General features: G+C 42.2%; 1 protein-coding gene across 2 annotated transcripts; it reads right to left on the reverse strand.

Moving 5' to 3' along the window:
• Window positions 1-642: 642 nt before the first annotated feature.
• FAS (Fas cell surface death receptor) lies at window positions 643-17,425 on the reverse strand. Of its 2 annotated transcripts, none has more exons than XM_069863572.1 (9): window positions 17,346-17,425; window positions 7,475-7,640; window positions 6,787-6,921; window positions 4,810-4,921; window positions 4,258-4,322; window positions 3,801-3,890; window positions 3,593-3,663; window positions 3,079-3,103; window positions 643-1,819 (listed from the first exon to the last, which is right to left on the reverse strand). In XM_069863572.1, exons 1-9 carry the CDS (start codon window positions 17,373-17,375, stop codon window positions 1,404-1,406), a joined length of 1,110 nt encoding a protein of 369 aa, XP_069719673.1. In that variant the 5' UTR covers window positions 17,376-17,425; the 3' UTR covers window positions 643-1,403. The 2 variants fall into 2 exon arrangements, with proteins under 2 accessions (XP_069719673.1, XP_069719674.1); XM_069863573.1 differs by lacking the exon at window positions 17,346-17,425 and adding an exon at window positions 15,688-15,737.
• Window positions 17,426-19,243: the final 1,818 nt, after the last annotated feature.

The following is a 19,243-nucleotide window of genomic DNA, read 5'->3' on the forward strand; positions in this document are numbered from 1 at the left end:
CCCTTTCAGGTTCCTGCTTAATGCCATACACAGATATCTAGCTGTTTTCAAGGGTCACACACCACTCTTCCAGGCACCTCACTTCTAGCAGCATTTTGGAGCCACCCCATGTGGCTCTGAGCACAGCATTGCCTGGGGTTTGTTTGCCAGCACCTGGAACCCTTTTGACAGATCTGCCCTGCCCTTTCCTTTCCACACCTTGAGGCCAGGTGGCAGCAATTGGAACCTACTTCACACACAGGTTCACCCTGGGTAGCAGCTGGGCAAGCCCAGGTATGTTTTCTCACGTTTTGCCTGCGTCTCCACACTGGCTGGAAGGTCTCTGATGGCAGATCCAATGAAGAAAGTTTTCCTGCTTACTGTGTGGCCTGGAAAAAACAAACAAAGGTCTCCTGTTGAAAGGTTTTGTGAGACTGGTGTGTGGGTGGTAAAGGTCTCACTGCAACGCAGCCCAGCACCAATGGTTGTATGAATTTAGGAACCATACTTTCTGTGTTCTGTGATAGAAGAAAGGTAAGGTGTTTTTCTTTTTTGGAAGAATACTCTCCCTTTTTGTGGTTTAGTGACCTGAGTGAAAGAAAATCTAAAGATGACATCTATAGGTTGCACTGTAAGAAGGAAAGAGACAAGTCATGCACTACATGATTTTTTAATCTTTTTTTAATGACAATGATGTTTTCATTCTATCAGTTCCTGCATTAGAAAAAACAGTGTTGCACGTATGTTCCTTATGGAGATTTCATAGCTTGCGGTTCTACTGTGCTGCAAAATAATTTTTACTTAGCACTGGGAGCTTTTGCCTAGAAAACCTGCACATAGAGACACATGTATAAACACACACATACATATATTAAAAAAACTATATACACATACACACAGGTGCTTTTAAACAAGTGAGAAATCCAATTTACAACAGAGTGGAATTTAATTACACAGCAATATTTACATTCAAATTTATTCAGTTCTATATTACATAGTTCTTTTGTTCAAGTTTTCCTAGTAAACTTAATAGACTCTTACCACCACAGTTTTCACTTTGAAAAATACAACATCCCATTGTTTTAATGTAAGCAAAGCATTATGTTGATTAAGTAATGCAGTAAACCTTTTCTTCAAATAAATGCAGTAAACCTTTTTCTTCTTTCTTCTTGTAGCAAATCCTATACCTAGACTCTTACATTGTGCCACTCAGTAAATAAACCATAAAACCTATCCTCTCCACAACTAAAAAAAAAAAATTAATTTTTTTAAAGGAAAGATACTGTTACAAAAACTATAAGTATTCTTTGTTCATAAGAATTCCCTGATTAAAATGTTGATGAAAATGGCATTCAAAAGCTTTTTCATTTCTATTATTAGAAAAATACTAATTCAATCAGAAATAATTTTCAAATACCTCTGTACTATGTCTCTTCCAAACTACCAGAGCAGGTTTTACTTAGGTCAGCATTGTCATTGCAGGAGTTTCTGCTTTCCTGAGTGTAGGTTTTGCTTTGCTCAGTGTCATCACTATAAGACTGCCCCCCTTCCTGACAGCTAGAAATAGCTGCCTTCATTTTTTTGTCGATTTTATCAGCTGTAGCACACATTTTAAGCTCTCTCAGGCTGCTTATTAGGGTTACATAGGCTCCTTTTATCCCATGTCTTTGATACCAGACTTGAAACAGCTTAATCTTCTGTTCAGATGTATCATTAGGATAATCCCGAACAGTTTGATCTATGACAGGTTCTGTTACTTTGTGATGACGGACAAATGTCTTGACTTCTTGGAGTGTCATCACATCCACAATACCAGCAACATGGCTGCTCAGGTCAACATCTAGAAGCACAAAAGACAATTAATGCTCTTGACACTTCTATCTTACTGGTTTGTGTCACCTGTGCTATCCAAAACAAATTACATTTCAGGTATTCATGACTCAATATGTTTTATATTTGATTTTTTACAATATATAGTGGGTCTGCTATTCCTATAAAATACTAGTAACTCAAATATTTAGGGCTGCATCCTTGTTGCTTTCTACCACTTGAAACAGAATCTCAGTTCTCCCTGTAACCTGTTCTGTCCTTCTCTATCATTAAAGTCTAGTCATGCCTCATGTACCTGTTTTGCTCAAAATAGTGTTGAGAAAGGTCCTGGAACAGGATAAGTCTTTTGTTTCATAGAATCGTAGAATCACCAGGCTGGAAAAGACCCATCGGATCATCTAGTCCAACCATTCTTATCAATCACTAAACCACGCACCTTAGCACCTCATCCACCTGTGCCTTAAACACCTCCAGGGAAGGTGACTCAACCATCTCCCTGGGCAGCCTGTTCCAGTGCCCAGTGAATCTTTGCATGAAAATTTTTTTCCTAAGGTCCAGCCTGAACCTCCCCTGGTGGAGCTTGAGGCCATTTCCTCTTGCCCTGTCCCCTGTCACTTGGGAGAAGAGGCCAGCACCCTCCTCTCCACAACCTCCTTTCAGGTAGTTGTAGAGAGCAATGAGGTCTCCCCTCAGCCTCCTCTTCTCCAGGCTAAACAACCCCAGCTTTCTCAGCCGTTCCTCATAAGGCCTGTTCTCCAGCCCCCTCACCAGCTTCATTGCTCTCCTCTGGACTCGTTCCAGAGCCTCAACATCCTTCTTGTGGTGAGGGGCCCAGAACTGAACACAGTATCCTTGAAACTTACGTTTTCTTCCAATTGTGTGTTGCTACTGCGGATCTGCCCTTGAACATAAGGTAAGTTTGTGTTTCTGCAGTCTCACTGCCATGTGTGTGACTACTATCGTAATTATCCATAATTCTAGAAATCCAGCTTGCTGCCATGTGCAGACAGAAATTCACCTGTTGTCAATGAGTCATTGTTTCCTATACAACAGAAATTTCTCCTGAGGCAAAACTTTCATGATGTCACTAAATGCCTCAATAAGCACAGTATGAATTCACATTTCCTTAATAAGTGTTCACTATTGTGCTAGAATGGCAACTCTAAGCACTGCCCAAGTCTACATAAAAATATCCTGGTTTTACTGGAGGATTTACTTGTTTGTATTTTTTATCTTCTACTGAATTTTGAGAAATTACTTGTCTCTTACCTGTGTCTATGAGAGGTTTATTCTCCTAAAATGAGAAGCAAGAGAGAAATATGTAGGAACACGTTTAGTCAAACAATAATCTTGTTTATGAAGACAACCTTGTATATTTCATAATACTTCTGTATTTTTCTTTCAGTTTTTTTTCCATGATTTCCCTGTTCTGTAAGCAAGGGAATCGGATGGGACAGACAGACCCCTTTTGTCTTGGGGAATCATCTCACAATTGGTATTGCCTAGATGTATGCATGGGGACAGGTACCCTGAGTCAGCGGAGGCCTGATGATTTATAAAGTTTTGATATTGGTCATGTAACTTAGGAAGCATGTCAACAAATCCCAAAGAAATAAACCAGAGTTTCTCTTACTTCTCCCAAAAGAGTCCTCATAGTGAAATTTACTTCATTAATGTCAGAAAAGAGAGGCATGTATATGCTTGGGGAGTCCCAGTGTAATTTAAATGGAACAGAGTTCTTTGCATGAAGCTGAGATTGTGTGGTCTAAGCAACAATACTTACATAAGAACCTTCTCGTTTAGAGGTGACTACTTCATTTTCCTTGCTAGTAGAACCCTTCTGTTTTCTCTTGTCTAAAACAAAAAAGCATTTTTAAGATCCAGGACAGAGTATATCTCTCCTCTGGACTCCAAGAGTATAATACATCTGAGTAAGCAGCTGAATATCTTATTCAGAGTATGACTGGAATAAGGAATAGGGAATCACTTACACCAGAACAATCCTCCAGCTGCTGCTGCCAGTGCTACTAATACAATAGCGAATAATATCAAAGCAATGGCCCACGATGCAAATCCTGTTTCTGTTGGAACATTGGATAATTTACATGAAAGTTAAGTCAAGAAATGCAATACAGCAACACATTCTGAATTTTAAACAAGATTGTATCAGATTATAAAAGCCTTCAGTTGACTCCTAATGGTAGACGCTATCCCTTTCTTAAAGCCTTACCTACCAGGAGTCGCCTGTAAAAAGAAGCAATAGTTCCTACATCTACGCAGTCATCAAGGGAAAAGAGCAATCATGCTCTGCAGGTCGGTACGAGGCCCAGTAGATAAGATGCCCTTACCTGTCAGGAACCACTATGGGCCATTGTGTAGAACAATACAATTGCAATAGCATCTCAAAATATAGCAGATGCTAGACTGTACAAGGTTTTAAAATATTACCTTTTGTTCTGCATACAGTGTCTGAAGTTGATGTACATTCTTTTTCAATTAAGCCACTTTCACATCTGCAGAAAACATAAACAACAAATATTATGGAATTTGTTTCTCTCTTTAGAAATTCTGGCAACAGAGCAAATGAAAATCTTCTAACATTTCTTACGAGCTAAATATCTCATATATCAAGATGTTGGAGTTTGGATTTTAATAGGTATGAAAATGGTACAGAAAGCTATGGGAGTGGAAAAAGGTGTGGAAATTATTTTCTAGATGTAACGGTAAATCAAACAAAGACAACAGGAAAGCTCCGATACTTAATTATATTTTTTGAAAAGCATATGTCTTGGTGGACATATACCAGTGAGCTCTGGAAAGACTGCGTGGATGCACGTTAAGTTGATTGAGCTAAGTCAGTTCAACAAGGTAAGTGGAAAGGAAAATGCTTTCCTTCAGGTTACACATTACCTTAGTCCTTGTCTTGAAACTGACTGGAAAAAAGTGTGGTAACACATTATATTAGCAATGTCATATTTAACAACGAAGTCACAAACTTACGTGGTACATGGATCACAGTGCCTACATGGTACAGGAGGATTGCAAAAATAGTTCTTTGCACAAGTGCATTCTGTGTTTTGTACTGGGGTACAGTTCTTTGCAACCTCCAATCCTGAAATAAATTTCTTAAAGTTTGTTAGTTTGAAAAAGTAGGGCTTAAAAGATTTCAGCTCTGCCACTGATGAGGTTTAACTTTAACAACAACATAGCTTTAATAAGAAGCCCTGCTGCTAAGAGTACTGGAAATAGGGAGATGGGAAAGAGACCTCTGCTGGCCAAGAGCTCAAAAAACCGATCATGCAGTAAAGCATTTGCTAGAAGAGGACTCATTCAGTACCTTAAGTCCGAAAATCATTAACTCACCCCCCTGCTTGATTTCAGACACAAGTTCTTTAATCCCCCTGACAGAGAAGTTTGTCTTCTTGAGGACCTCCAATGGAGAGGACTTACACTCTTTTAGCTAACATATTCCCTACTTAAATATCAAAACAATTAATCTCCTGTTCTCAGTGTACACGATGAAGCTATCTCCACTTATCAAAACTTATTTCTGCATTAAAAATTACTGTAAGTACCTACCTACTATGAAAACATATAGGAATAGAAGTGAATTTTTAAGTTATCACATTCAGTGGCCTGCTGTGACAGGAAAACATGCTTTCTTTCAAAATTCCATGAAGCTCTACTGTAAAACCAGTGCTGAAGCCATTAATGGAAATATCAAACATGAATAATCCCAAGAACAGTTCTTGTCGATCTTCAGCAATAATTTTCTTCCTGCCTAACATTTTCTACTGATTTCTCTTCAACTGTGTTATTGTTCATAGGATAATATGACTAGTCATCCCATTACCCTTTTTTTTTCTTCTTCAGTTTAACTAATAGGTTTTTTTGTGGCACTGTACAAAATACTGAATTGCTTTGCTGTACTTGATTACCCACCCAAAAATGCTTATCATAGTAGTTAGTAGGGGGAAAAATTTCTATGCATATGCTGGTGTTACAGGAAGGGGGAAACACTGAAGATTCATATTCCAGCAGGTGATCTGAGTACAACCATACTGGAGTTAAGAGCTGTCTCTCTGCTCGCCAAACTCAGTTTTGGGTATGAGGGATGCAGAATTATCAGTCCCTAAATCTAGGTATTCTAGAATTACAGGATGCCTGGTGGAACTGCTGGGAGATTAAATTGGATTCAATGGATTTAAAAAAAAAATAAATCTACAATAGGTATTTATGCAACAGAATTTCTGAAATCTTGGCACCCTCCAGCAGGTTCATGCAAAAATGGTTTGTAAATGGATCCTAAAATGATTAGGCAGCGATGGAACTTCTTATGTCCTTCCCACAACTGTGGATGCAGGTAGACTTTGCAGGAAACAGACGACAGAAAGGTCTGTTTGCATTTTCTCTAAATAGCATCCTTTGCTTCCACTGCTGAATGTAGAATATTGGAATAGGTGGATGACTGATCTGACCAAATAGGGCATGCCTCATAGTCTCATAATTTGATCCTGTTTCTCACACATCATCTTGAATGTTTAAGACACTGCTCTACCAGCTCCAGCAATTGCAAGTGACAATAGTAATTACATGAAAGACCTCAAAAGAAACCATTGAGAATTCTCCCATCCCTGCTTCTTACAACACCTCTCTTCTTCTACACAAAGGGCAAAGAAGAGCGAGCTTTCTTTGGTTCTAACCAGTTTGTATAGAGCCCGCTTCACAGGGACTACTTTGGCTGAGCAAAGGCAGATACAAGGAAAAATAATGGACCAATACAGCTTGTTCTTCTTCCTACTTTATGCTTGACAAAAGGGGATAAACTCACAACGTTGTCATAAATTCCTTCATGTACTACCACTAAAACATTTTAATCTGCATGCTACCCGCTATTCAGAGACTGTATAGACTTTTCAGTCAAATCCTGTATCAAAAAAAGGGTCATTGCTAGAGTTGCTATTTCTATAGACTTACTGAATACGCTGTCACATGAACTGCATCTCAAACACTTGTCAAGAGCATTGACATGATCTGTGTACTCCTTTCCATTTACACATGGAACGCAGTGTTCTCTAGTATCTGTTGGGCAGTCGGTATTTTTAACAAAACCTGTAGAGACAGAAAAACAAGAATTAAGATTTACAATAACTTTGGACAGAACTCATCACCTCTAAAACCTATGTCAGGCTTTCTTTTTAACTCTAATATTTTTTGATTTGCAAATACAGACAGAATCTCTATTTTTTACATATACATATATGCTCTTCAGGACCACAGTACACACAAGAACCGATCAGCCCCCTCTTCCTCCAATTTAGGACTGAAGGAGAACACACCAAACAAAACTGTACATGCAAAACTGGAAAGCCCACTAACGTATGGAGTCCTGCAGGCAAAAGCCTGTGCTTGCACTTTTTTAACTTCTTTTAAAGATATGTATGTAGTTCTTAGCTATTTTGGGACAAACATGTAAGAACTACAATCTCTAGTGAAAAGTTACTGGTACACTGAGATCAAGAAATACTTTTGAAGTGCCTGATGTTCTGTAATAAGATACAGCTAGAATGAAGCACTACATCCAGGAAACCACAGAAGACAACTGTGCATGTTGTGGTTTCCATGTCTTGATGACTTTTCAACACAATCTTATAATGATACTCACCACGTTTACATTTCTTGCAACACTTGACACCTATATTGTATTCATCCAGATTACACTTAATTTCCCTCTTGGCGATGATCCTCTTTGTAATTAATTTGCTATACGCTATGCGTTTTAGAGCTTCAGTATCATTTTTGCACTGTATTTCAATAATTAAGACAACCATCTAGGAGAAAAAAACAACAAGTTATTAAAAAAAACTGTAAAGGACTGTAGGCTTGTTTTACTACTAGCACGGAACTGCATCAGTACTGTTACTCTATTGCTAAACATATTGATATTCACCCCTTTATTAAAGTTGTTCATTACTTCAGAAGGGTTAAGGGACAATGACAACACATATTAGATTTAATGCTATCCACTCTACCAACACAAGTACTGATCATTTGGAAGTTAGTGCTTGAGAACAGGCCCATACAGCTGAGTAAGAGATGACCTCATATGCTTAATTATAGTGCAAAGCAAAGGAACTCCCATTATATTCTTGAAGAGTTTTCTCTGCCTCAGAGCACCATGCCTATATCTGCCCTTTCTTAGTCAGGAATAATAATCTTCCATTGAGAACTTCCTTAATTCAAATTGTATCTTTAATTTCTTGCCACCCTAACGTTGCTTGCAAATTAACAATGTTAATGCATCTTCAAAGAATAAAAAATTGGAATGTTTTAATCTTGGCAAAAAAATACCTGATTTCTAAAATGATCTTGTTCTCATTTTGTCTTCCAGTTCAATTATTCTTCTCGTTATTAGCTGATGCCTATATATTCCTGAAAGAAGTATCACTCTCCTTTCAAATTAGTTTACACCCTGATCCATTTCTTTGGATGTCAAGTTAAATTACCTAGTTCTTGGTTTTGTTGTTTTGGTTTTTTTCCCCTGCACTAGTCAGTAGTATATTTCCTAGCTGCCACTGTCCTGCCTCTTTCCATGATAATAAGCAAGCACTGTGGACCACAGGAAAAACTACGCCTTTTTTTTCCCTGTTTTGGGAGTAAGGTGGGAAAAGAAGAAATACTTTCCTTTTGGTTACGTTTAATGGAGCATTCTCTATATACTTTGCATGCACTAAGTATGCAATGCCTGTATAATCGTCCTATGCAATGCTTTTTGGCTGTAGAACCATTTTCTGTCCTAGAAATAGTATTGTGCAGCTCGCCTCGAGGACAGCCTGCCTTTACTTAACCCAGTTTCTGCTGATAGGTTGGAGTGATTTGAACATTTTCATGATTTATTTTACTTGAGTATTACCAACTGTGTAGAGCTGTAAAAGAAGAGTCCTCATCTTTAAGAGTTTGCAGTCTTAACATCTAAGCTGATCTCTACATTCAATGCTCTTGCTCCTCTTTAATTAAAAAAATCTTTTATATTTTACGGAAGACTCAGTGATATACACTGTGAGGGACACTGAGGAAGAGGGGAAAAATTATGCCTGTTGTTCTTGGCAAAATGAAAGAATAGGCCAACTTGTGAAGGCGAGAGATGGCATGGTGAGGAGATTAGTGGGGAATACAAAAAACCTGCCAAATCCACACACCACTGGTACACTGCATGGACTATTAAAAGTCCTGCCAGTCACAGATTCACTCACATTTTAAATCAGCATACAAAACACCTTGCCTTGAATAATTTATTTTTAATTTTGCTTGAATATTTGAAAAAGGTTAATTCTGAATGGTTGGTTACCTTTGACCACTTTTGAATTGTGGCTTAATACACACTTAACTGTAACTGTGAATGCTAAAAGCAAGGGACACAGTATATACAAATCCAAGGAACTCTAATAATTTAAGGACTGGTAACTTTTAATTACACTTGTTTTTTGTTGTTTTGGGGTTTTTTTTGCCAGAGTGTGATATTTAGCGGCTGATGAATTCAGTCTATGTGATTTTGTGTGAAACTGCTTGTATGACAACCATAATTTTAGTTAGATGCAGAAACCTCTTTAATTATTGTAAAAACTAACTTACTGAAAAATAGATTTGGATTTCAAGCTCCCAAGTGAAGGAAGTGTTATTTGTGGCTAATTAATTGAAGTAACCAATATGACCATGGTTTGCTGAAAAAGAAGTAGGTGCTTGTTTTGATCCTCTATTCAGAGATGGGAAGGTGAAAAGTATTTTATTTCCTTGGCAGTCATCTGTTTTAAAAAGTATGTAATGCACGCTATTAGACTGAAGTTATGAAAGCCTTTTTTTGCACAAGGTGGAGAAGCTTCAGCAGCTAAAAAAGCAGTTTAGCACTTGAGAAACTGTAGGTATGTACGTTCAGCCTGTCAGTTTCCCCATTCAGCACTCTGACTCTGTTCCTTTGCTGCCAAAGCTTTGAGGGTGCTCTTCTCCAAATCCCAGTGTAATGATGTTAAAAGGTTAACTGTCAAATAGATGTGCCAAATTAGCATGATTTGATTTCCTTTTGCCTGGGAGAACAATCTTACTAAAAACTGGGATAGAAGGTTCAATTAAAAAATAATTATTAAAAAGTAGTCGGGGACATATTTACAGTCTGATCTGGCTTTCCATGAAGCAGGGTGAGACCCTGCACTTCCATCATTCCTCTGTTGCTTCTCTGCAACATGTCGGACTGGGCCAAGGGAGAGGAGAGTCCTAGGACAACACTGGCGGAACATGCGTCATATCAGTTTTCAGAGCTAGAAGATCATGACACCCTGACCAGCCCACCTGCCTGTCTGCCATGAGGTCTCGGCCAGCAGAAGGGTCCAGAAGTGAGGCAGTCACTGGAGCGGGAGGCCCTAGGCAGCACAACGATAGATCTTTGGCTGCCCCAGGAAAGCTGACGGTGCCAGAAGGCTTCTAGCCCTGGAGGGAGGCAGCATGGCTGGGGCGCTTGGTGGACCAGGGCAAATGCTGTTCACGCCATGAGGAAGTTGGTGGGGAAATGACTTCTTCGCCTCCCTGTGCTGACTGAGAAATGGTGACTCAGCAGGGCGACCCGCTCTCTGCTGCACTTGCAATGCCGCAGCTGACACTTTGACTAACCTGCCCCAGCTTGGCAGCACTTGCCCTTCTGTGAGGGCTTGGCTCCCTCCTCCTCGTCTGTCCCCAGAGCCACACCTGGCCAAGCTCTGTGCCCACAGTGACACCCTATGTCCCGCTTTTAGCATCCAAACATCTCCTTTCTGGACCAGAGAAGTCCAACTATTTTTTTGGGAGAGGCAAAAAAGTAGAAGAATTATGAATATCAGTAAAATTTAGCTAAGTTTCTTTTTCTCTTTACTGAATGCCTGCAATCACAGTGCATGCACAGACATAGTCTTCCCTCTTGCTAACAAACCTCTCTGCTGCTTGCTTATGCTTTTATACAATGCTGACCCAGTGAAGGTGGAAAAAACAAAACTTTCTGATAGAAAGGCTCTGCTGTCTCTCAAGGAGATGGACTTCCTGGTACACTTACAAGAAGTGGGGATCACTTCTCAGAATCTGCAGCACCAAACACCTACATTGGTTCTGCTCGATGGGATGTCTTACACTGCCTTCCTGTACAAGGAATAATGAGAAAACTGTGGAGATAGGTTTCAAAGCAACACCCTAGGTTTTTTAATTTTTTTTCCTCCTCCTGGATTTGCACCCTCTTAACAGCAGTCCTTTTGCTATAAAGAAATTTTGGTATGTGTTAATAGCCACTTAGCTTCCTGTGCACACCTTAATTGCTTTCCTTGTTGTCACTGAGCAGCGGGTGCTAATAGTGGAAAGGAAGGACTTTAGAGACTTTCACAGAGGCAGGGGCGATAGGTACTTTTTTCTGATGTGTATATTCAAACAGCAGCTGTACGTTTTCAGCCTAAAATTACTAACAGAGGCTCTCTTCTACCTTTCTCATCTTAACCTAAAACACAGCTGTCACATCTAAATCAAAGGCATAGATTAAGCTCAGTAGTTAATTGGAATAAATCAGTTGGGGATAGCTAACATTAGCAGAAGCCATAAAAATTATCAAAAGCCCCAGTTTTTTCATTTCTCTCCTTTTGCATTGCTCATGCATTTAAGAGCCCTTTCAACCTCACTCTCCTGTGCTCTTACAGAGCCCTCCAAAATGCTTTCACCAATAGGCATTTGCTAAGGAGACTTAGAAAACCTCTGATGTGGGGGATTCTCAGGTTTCCAGTATCAAAGCATTCTTCCTAACGGGTTAACTTCCTTCAACTGAAAAATTTCAGCAGACCTACCTCGTAGGGATGTAATCTCAGTGATGGAAGTGTGTGAATGTGTTATTTGTATACAGGATCTATTAAAGTTTTACAATTTTTAACCCTGAGAAGGAAATTGCCTCTGCTTTCTCCTGTTACCTTTCCAATACATTTTGGTTTAAGCAAACCACTTCTTTCATTTCTAATCCATCAATATCTAGGGATGAGAAGGCCTTCAGAGCTTGATGGCTTTTTTTTCCACCCTGCATCTGTTACATGGGGCAATGTGCATGAGCTCATCAGGGGCTTTCTAGGTATTAAAAATAAGGGGAGAGGGGGATTTTTCTTGGGTTTTTTTGCCTAGTGGGAGCTGAGAAAAACTTTAACTCATTTTCTGACTTTTGATTTGCTTCTGGTGCTTTTGACAAATGGTTGCTAGAGTTAGCTCCATATTAATACCATTTTCTACGCAATTAATCTCCCTTGTGTTAGCCCTGACAGAATGGCTTTTTCAAAGAGTACTGTCACACTGCTTGTTAAGAGGATTCTCTACTCCAGATTTTTTACCACAAGTATTTCTGCTTCTAATACCTCCAGCATCATTCCCCTCCTCTTTTTTTCCCCACCAAGGCAGGAGCTGATTGCACCAAAATAACCATTAAAAATAGTATTTTGTCTTCTAAAATATTACAAGGAGGACAGAGAGAATCCAGTTCCATTTTCTGAAGCCTATCAATGAGAACTGGTATTTCCCCACTAGAAGCATCTTGAATTTCTTAAATTGTAAATGAGATGTTTTCAGTGCCTGTGAGAGTAAGAAGCCTCAGTTACTGTCCAGACTCTTAAAATATTTGCTGTCCAGATCCAATCCATTACTATTTCACATCTTAGTTTACTCACATACAAATTACGGCAATATACTGGGAGGTAGGGGTTGTATGGTTGGTTATTTTATTTGTTTTTTTTTTTTAATTTTCATTTTTAGAAGTACTGTACAAGTGAACACCTATTAAATACTATACAATCTGGGAGAGTTGGAGCAATACTAACAGCTCCCACCTCACTTTGATGATGTTGTGGCTAAGGATGAATAAGAGCTGGACAGCACAGAAAGCTCGCAACTCTTGCCATTCATCCTTCTATAACACAATACAGTTTTCTTGTCACTTTCTCTTTGTTTAGAGGAGCCTCAAAGATAAAGGCAGTTAAGTGTGGAAATGTGAGCAGACAAATGTTTCTAGAATTGGAGTCCTTATACTTTTCACTTGAGTCTAGAGTCATCCCATGACTTCATGGACATTTATACATATACATTTAAACATATTTCTAGGTGAAGTGAAGAGGGTTGTTAGTAGGACGGTAGCATTAAATTTCCAGAGGGCAGACTTTGAACTCTTCAGAAGGCTGGTTGGCAAAGTCTCATGGGAGACAGTACTCAAGGGCAAGGGAGCCCAGGAGGGCTGGGAGCTCTTCAAAAAGGAAGTCCTAGCAGCTCAGGAGAAAGCCATCCCCGTGTTCCGGAAAAAAAGCCGGCAGGGGAGAAAGCCAGCTTGGTTGAATAGAGAGATCTTGAGTGATACCAAGAAGAAGAGAAATGTTTATGGGCTCTGGAAGAGGGGACAGGCCTCTTGGGTGGACTACAGGAGGGAAGTGAGATTGTGTAGAGAAAAAATCAGAAGGGCTAAGGCTCAGCTAGAAATCAGATTGGCCAAGTCTGTAAAAGATAACAAAAAATCTTTCTACAAATATATAAATAATAAAAGGAGGACTAGGGAGACCATACAGTCCCTATTGGACGCAGAAGGAACTACAGTGACAGGGGATGAGGAAAAGGCTGAGGTACTTAATGCCTTCTTTGCCTCAGTCTTTAGTCGTAAGGAGGGTCGTTCCGTCTGTGTACAAACCCAGGAGCTAGAGGAGTATAATGAGGCTCCCATGATCCAAGAGGAAGTGGTCAGAGCCTTGCTAGCCCGACTAGACACCCACAAGTCTATGGGGCCGGATGGGATTCACCCTAGGGTATTGAAGGAGCTGGCAGATGTGCTGGCCAAACCCCTTTCCATCATCTTCCAACAGTCCTGGAAGACTGGGGAAGTCCCACTGGACTGGAGGCTGGCTGATGTTGTGCCCATCTACAAGAAGGGTCACAGGGAGGACCCAGGAAACTACAGGCCTGTGAGTCTGACCTCAGTGCCAGGGAAAGTCATGGAACAGGTGATCTTGAGTGCTATCATGAAGCACATGCAAGAGAACCGGGTGATCAGGCCCAGTCAACATGGGTTCACAAAAGGCAGGTCTTGCCAAACTAACTTGATCGCCTTCTATGACAAAGTGACTCAGCTGCTGGATGAGGGAAAGGCTGTGGCTGTGGTCTTCCTGGACTTCAGTAAAGCCTTTGACACAGTTTCTCACAGCATTCTGCTTGAGAAACTGTCAGCCTCTGGCCTGGACCGGCGCACGCTCTCCTGGGTGGAAAACTGGTTGGATGGCCGGGCCCAGAGAGTGGTGGGAAATGGTGTAAAATCCAGCTGGAGGCCAGTGATAAGTGGGGTTCCCCAGGGCTCAGTGCTGGGTCCAGCCCTGTTCAATGTCTTTATCAATGACCTGGATGAAGGCATTGAGTGCACCCTTAGCAAGTTTGCAGATGACACTAAGCTGGGTGGAAGTGTCGATCTGCTGGAGGGTCGGGAGGCTCTGCAAAGGGATCTGAACAGGCTGGACCGCTGGGCAGAGTCCAATGGCATGAGGTTTAACAAGGCCAAGTGCCGGGTCCTGCACTTGGGGCACAACAACCCTCTGCAGTGCTACAGACTAGGAGAAGTCTGTCTAGAAAGCTGCCTGGAGGAGAGGGACCTGGGAGTGTTGGTTGACAGCCAACTGAATATGAGCCAGCAGTGTGCCCAGGTGGCCAAGAAGGCCAATGGCATCTTGGCTTGTATCAGAAACGGTGTGACCAGCAGGTCCAGGGAGGTTATTCTCCCTCTGTACTCGGCACTGGTGAGACCGCTCCTCGAATCCTGTGTTCAGTTCCAGGCCCCTCACCACAAGAAGGATGTGGATGGTCTGGAGCGAGTCCAGAGAAGAGCAACAAAGCTGGTGAAGGGGCTGGAGAACAGGTCTTATGAGGAGCGGCTGAGAGAGCTGGGGTTGTTTAGCCTGGAGAAGAGGAGGCTGAGGGGAGACTTCATTGCTCTCTACAACTACCTGAAAGGAGGTTGTAGAGAGGAGGGTGCTGGCCTCTTCTCCCAAGTGACAGGGGACAGGACAAGAGGAAATGGCCTCAAGCTCCGCCAGAGGAGGTTTAGGCTGGACCTTAGGAAAAAATTCTTCACAGAAAGGGTCATTGGGCACTGGAACAGGCTGCCCAGGGAGGTGGTTGAGTCACCTTCCCTGGAGGTGTTTAAGGCACGGGTGGACGAGGTGCTAAGGGGCATGGTTTAGTGTTTGATAGGAATGGTTGGACTCGATGATCCGGTGGGTCTCTTCCAACCTGGTTATTCTATGATTCTATAAGCATTAGTTGTCTGGGAAATGAGAAAGAATGTAGTTGTCCTGTTTTCAAAGGTATGTCTTCTGTATTTCCAGAAAACTGCCTGCTTTGTAGTCATATCAGATGATTACAAAGCATTTACACAACATATACTCTCTTAAGATGGCCTATTCCTTTAGAGTGCCTCGAGTGATATGTGTTTTGCAGCTTGTTTTACAGGGTGAAGTTAGATGCTTTCTCACTACATAGGCCATTACTATTTTTCATGACTATCCCTGCAACTGCTTCTCCTTAAGTACAACTTCGAGTTGCTTACAAAATTGAGGTCTTGTTCAACAAACTGCTTAGACGTTCTGGTTTAATCAAATTAGCATGTCAAACACTGCTCAGGTTCACTGATTTATATGTGGTGGAACAACATCCTAATTACAACCTCCCCAGAATTTTTTAAAAATAGAAACTATGTGAGTGTGCCACATGCTTTCCAAGGGGTACCAAAGCTTGGAAATGAGTGGAAAATAAGAATAGGAACTATATTTATTCTCCATGAGCACTGTGAAAACAGGAAGTTTTTTTTACCTTCATTTATACTCTGGATAGTTCTAAGATACTGAGATAGCCTGACGTTTCTGTACAGGAATAGAAAATAAACACTTCTGTCAACAGATTAAAATCCTTCTTTGTATTTAACTATGCTCTGGTGCTTTGCGTAGGGGCATGGATACAACCCTCTGAATCACTTTTGACAGTTTACCGCACATTATACAGTAAATCAGATCAGGATTTGAATAGCTTTTACCTTAACCTGCCAAACCCCAAAGCAAACTGCATTCATTAGCAATATAACCACTCTGTGAAGAGATTTTGAATGTGAGTTCTCTCTGAAATAGGTGAGAATTTGGGCTGAAGAAGCAATGCATACCACATCGAAACTTCCAGGCAGGTCACGGCTCTGCTTGTGGTAGAGCTTAACACCATGTGCCTCATCTCCACCATCCCAACTCCAGGCTCTCGGGCAGGGTTGCCTCAGGGCAGCTCTGCCAGAGTACAGGTAGAAACAGTCCATCTGCACCTCCACCTGCCTAGGTCTCCTGTTGAAGAGCTTGCTGCCACTACAGCTCGTTGGCCTCAAGCACCCACCAGCGGACATGGTTGTGCTGCAGACATGGAAACACCTCCTTACCCTCCTTGTTGACAACAGCCCTTCAGAAGGAGTGTTTGCAAAGGTAACCGCGCTGATGACAGAATCAGACACATGACCTCAGCTCTGGAGCTGCAGAGACTCACACTGTGCACGGGGGGAGGGGGATGATTAGGCAAGAAAGGAAGGCCCTGCCCCACTTCCAGTAAATGCTGCACTTCCCGCCACTGGACTTGGCCCATTTCTCCAGCTGCTCCTCAGCCACCGCCAGCAGCGGTTCAAACTCTTCTGCCGTAGGCATTCTCTTTTATGTTGCTTTGCCAGATCACGTAGTGACGGATCCCCAAGATGCTGTGCCGGTCAGCTTGCACCAATGCGGTCTCTGCCCAGGCAGACACCCACCTATGGACCCAAGAGTGCTGTGTGCGCACAGACACCAGGCACCAACAGCACTGGCGTGTCCCCACAGCTCCCTGCAACCACCCTCTTCCTTCCCTCTGCTTCTCCACAACGCCCTGGCACCCTAAGGAATGACTGCAAACCCATGAATTGCCTGAACTTGAAGGTGGTGTTTTGTTTTGTTCGTTTTTTTTTTAAAGGAACAAAAAACCAAATCGCCTGAATGAATTAGGTGAAAGGAGGTTGTGGAGAGGAGGGTGCTGGCCTCTTCTCCCAAGTGACAGGGGACAGGACGGGAGGGAATGGCCTCAAGCTCCGCTAGGGGAGGTATAGGCTGAACATTAGGAGAAATCTTTTCACGGAAAGGGTCATTGGAACAGGCTGCCCAGGGAGGTGGTCGAGTCACCATCCCTGGAAGCCTTTAAGGGACGGATGAACGAGGCGCTGAGGGGCATGGTTTAGTGATTGATAGGAACGGTTGGACTCGATGATCTGGTGGGTCTTTTCCAACCTGGTGATTCTATGATTAGCTGAAATCGACGATAAAAAGCTTTTTGCCAGAGAGCTGGCACCGCCCGGGTCCGCACTCGGCTCCGCTGTCCCGGCTTTGCCCACCCAGCTCCCATATCCCCGCTTTTCCCACCCAACTCCCATGCCCCCGCCGCCCCCGGCCCAGCTGCGCGGACGGACAACTCACGAGCAGCAGGGGAAGGAGCCCTCGGGCCATACCGCCGCCGCTGCCCTCCGAAAAGCGAAAGCTACCGGTCCCGCCGCCACCCGGCTCCTCCCCTGTTGATAAACACGGAGGGCGCTGCCGCCGCCCCCGCCAGGCGCCCAGGCCTGGGCCGGCCCGGGCCCCCTGGGCGCCTCACGAGGGTCTGGAGTGCTCGGTCTGCTTGGGGTGGGGACTTCTGAACCTGTAGCGGAACATACTGCCTTTTACAACTCCGTTGAAAGGGTTGCGACTAATATAGTGCAGCTGTTTGCAGTCCCTCCTTGTGTTTTTTCCTGTAAGGGTTCAGGGATTTGGGATGCTGGGAGCCTGGGTTCCTCCGCAGTGTTAGAAGTAACGTGATGGTGTCAGCTATCCATGTGTTTCCATCTTTCGGGCTTTGACATGATGCTGTTTCCTTGGGAAGACCATGTTTGCCGCTGAGATGGCGTTTTCATTTTAAACAATTTTTTTCAGTGGTTTATGACTCAGATTTTCAGAAACCTTTCAGAGTTTCTGCTGGTATGGCTGTCGGCTGCCATACACAGAAGCTGAGTTCGTAATACCATAAAAATAGTTGCTGTTTTAAATATTTCAGGCTTTTTATCCGCTTCTGGCTAATACAACATTCCCAGTGGCAATACTGAGTGTGATGGATAAAAGTCACCTCTCTTGGGTAGGTTGCCTGTGCTACATGCCTGTAGTTACTTCTGGGCAAACGCAAATCAGTGTGTACCCAAGGTTGTTAAATTTAGCGGAAATTTGCGTGCGGGCAGGGTGTGGAATAGGAACTGTGAGCAATGTTGTCTGGATCTGGATGATTGCAGCAGCAGAAAGCTCAGTATACTTGTTTCCAAATTGGGGGATTTGGTTTGTCCTAAAACCAAAACCTGGTGGGACTGGGCCCTCAACAGGCATTGCTTTGGCTTCATTAACACTTAGATGTGCTTCTTGCCCTAATTATCCGATACCTTTCATCAATGTAGCTAACATCTCTTAGGCACATGTGGTTTATGCTCTTCCCCACCCCCTCCGGACATGTGATGACTGTATGTGTGTATCTGTTTTGCGGTGGACTGTTTTTGTCTTGGTAGGTAGCTTTGAGAGTTGTTTACGAAGCTACCAGATTCTTGTCAAAACAGTAGTTTTTGCATATGACTTAGAGTCATGTGTCATGCAGTTAATAACTTTAGCTGTTTGGGTTATATATGTATATGTGTATATATATATAATGGACACAAACCAAGTGACAGTGATGTGTTGGGAGGGGGGGTTGGTTGTTTTTTGACTGTCCTGAGTTATTATTGGTGGGCACTGTAAGGGCCAATGTTTTCATTTTATACTGTTCCTTGTGTTGCAGCAGCTTTTTTTGGCTAGTACAAGTGGCACTGATGACTATTTTCTTTACTGTCCTTTCATTTAAAGCTTAATTCAGGTGCCAGTTGAGGAGAGCTAAGCAGGAGTACAGGATGCTGCACTATTTTTCTTACTAGCAGATGGCCTTGCACCTTTTGTAATGTGCAAAAGGGATCAGACTGTAGTGGGATCAAACTCTAGAACAGTTAACACACAGTAGACTGACTTTTCAGTTCCTTTGCGATTCCAGTTTTTAAAATATAAGGGTTTTGAATTCAAGTGAAGGGTGTGGGGTTTTTTTTTATTTACTGTACTTTTTTTTTCCTTGTTATTACTGTTATATGTACACATATGTGCATTGTGCATTCTGTTCAAGATAGCTGCAAAACTACTGGAAGACTAATTTTGGACAAACACAAATGCAATGTTCTGGCTTTGAGAGTCACTGAGTTGGGATCTGTATTCATGTCTTAACTGGTATAAAAATATTTTTTCCATCTCCAGGAGCCTACTTGCACCTAGAGTAA

Source organism: Phaenicophaeus curvirostris, chromosome 9 (genome assembly GCF_032191515.1).
Source record: "Phaenicophaeus curvirostris isolate KB17595 chromosome 9, BPBGC_Pcur_1.0, whole genome shotgun sequence".
Classification (NCBI taxonomy): domain Eukaryota; kingdom Metazoa; phylum Chordata; class Aves; order Cuculiformes; family Cuculidae; genus Phaenicophaeus; species Phaenicophaeus curvirostris.

Bases quoted from the DNA above. Each gene is read 5' to 3' on its own strand.
- FAS (XM_069863572.1), bottom strand. From the start codon at position 17,375: ATGGCCCGAGGGCTCCTTCCCCTGCTGCTC. The intron at 7,641-17,345 runs GTGAGTTGTCCG...TTTTTCTCCTAG, and splicing joins GGCTCCTTCCCCTGCTGCTC to ATGGTTGTCTTAATTATTGA. The intron at 4,323-4,809 runs GTAAGTTTGTGA...TGTTTTCTGCAG, and splicing joins CACTGTGATCCATGTACCAC to ATGTGAAAGTGGCTTAATTG.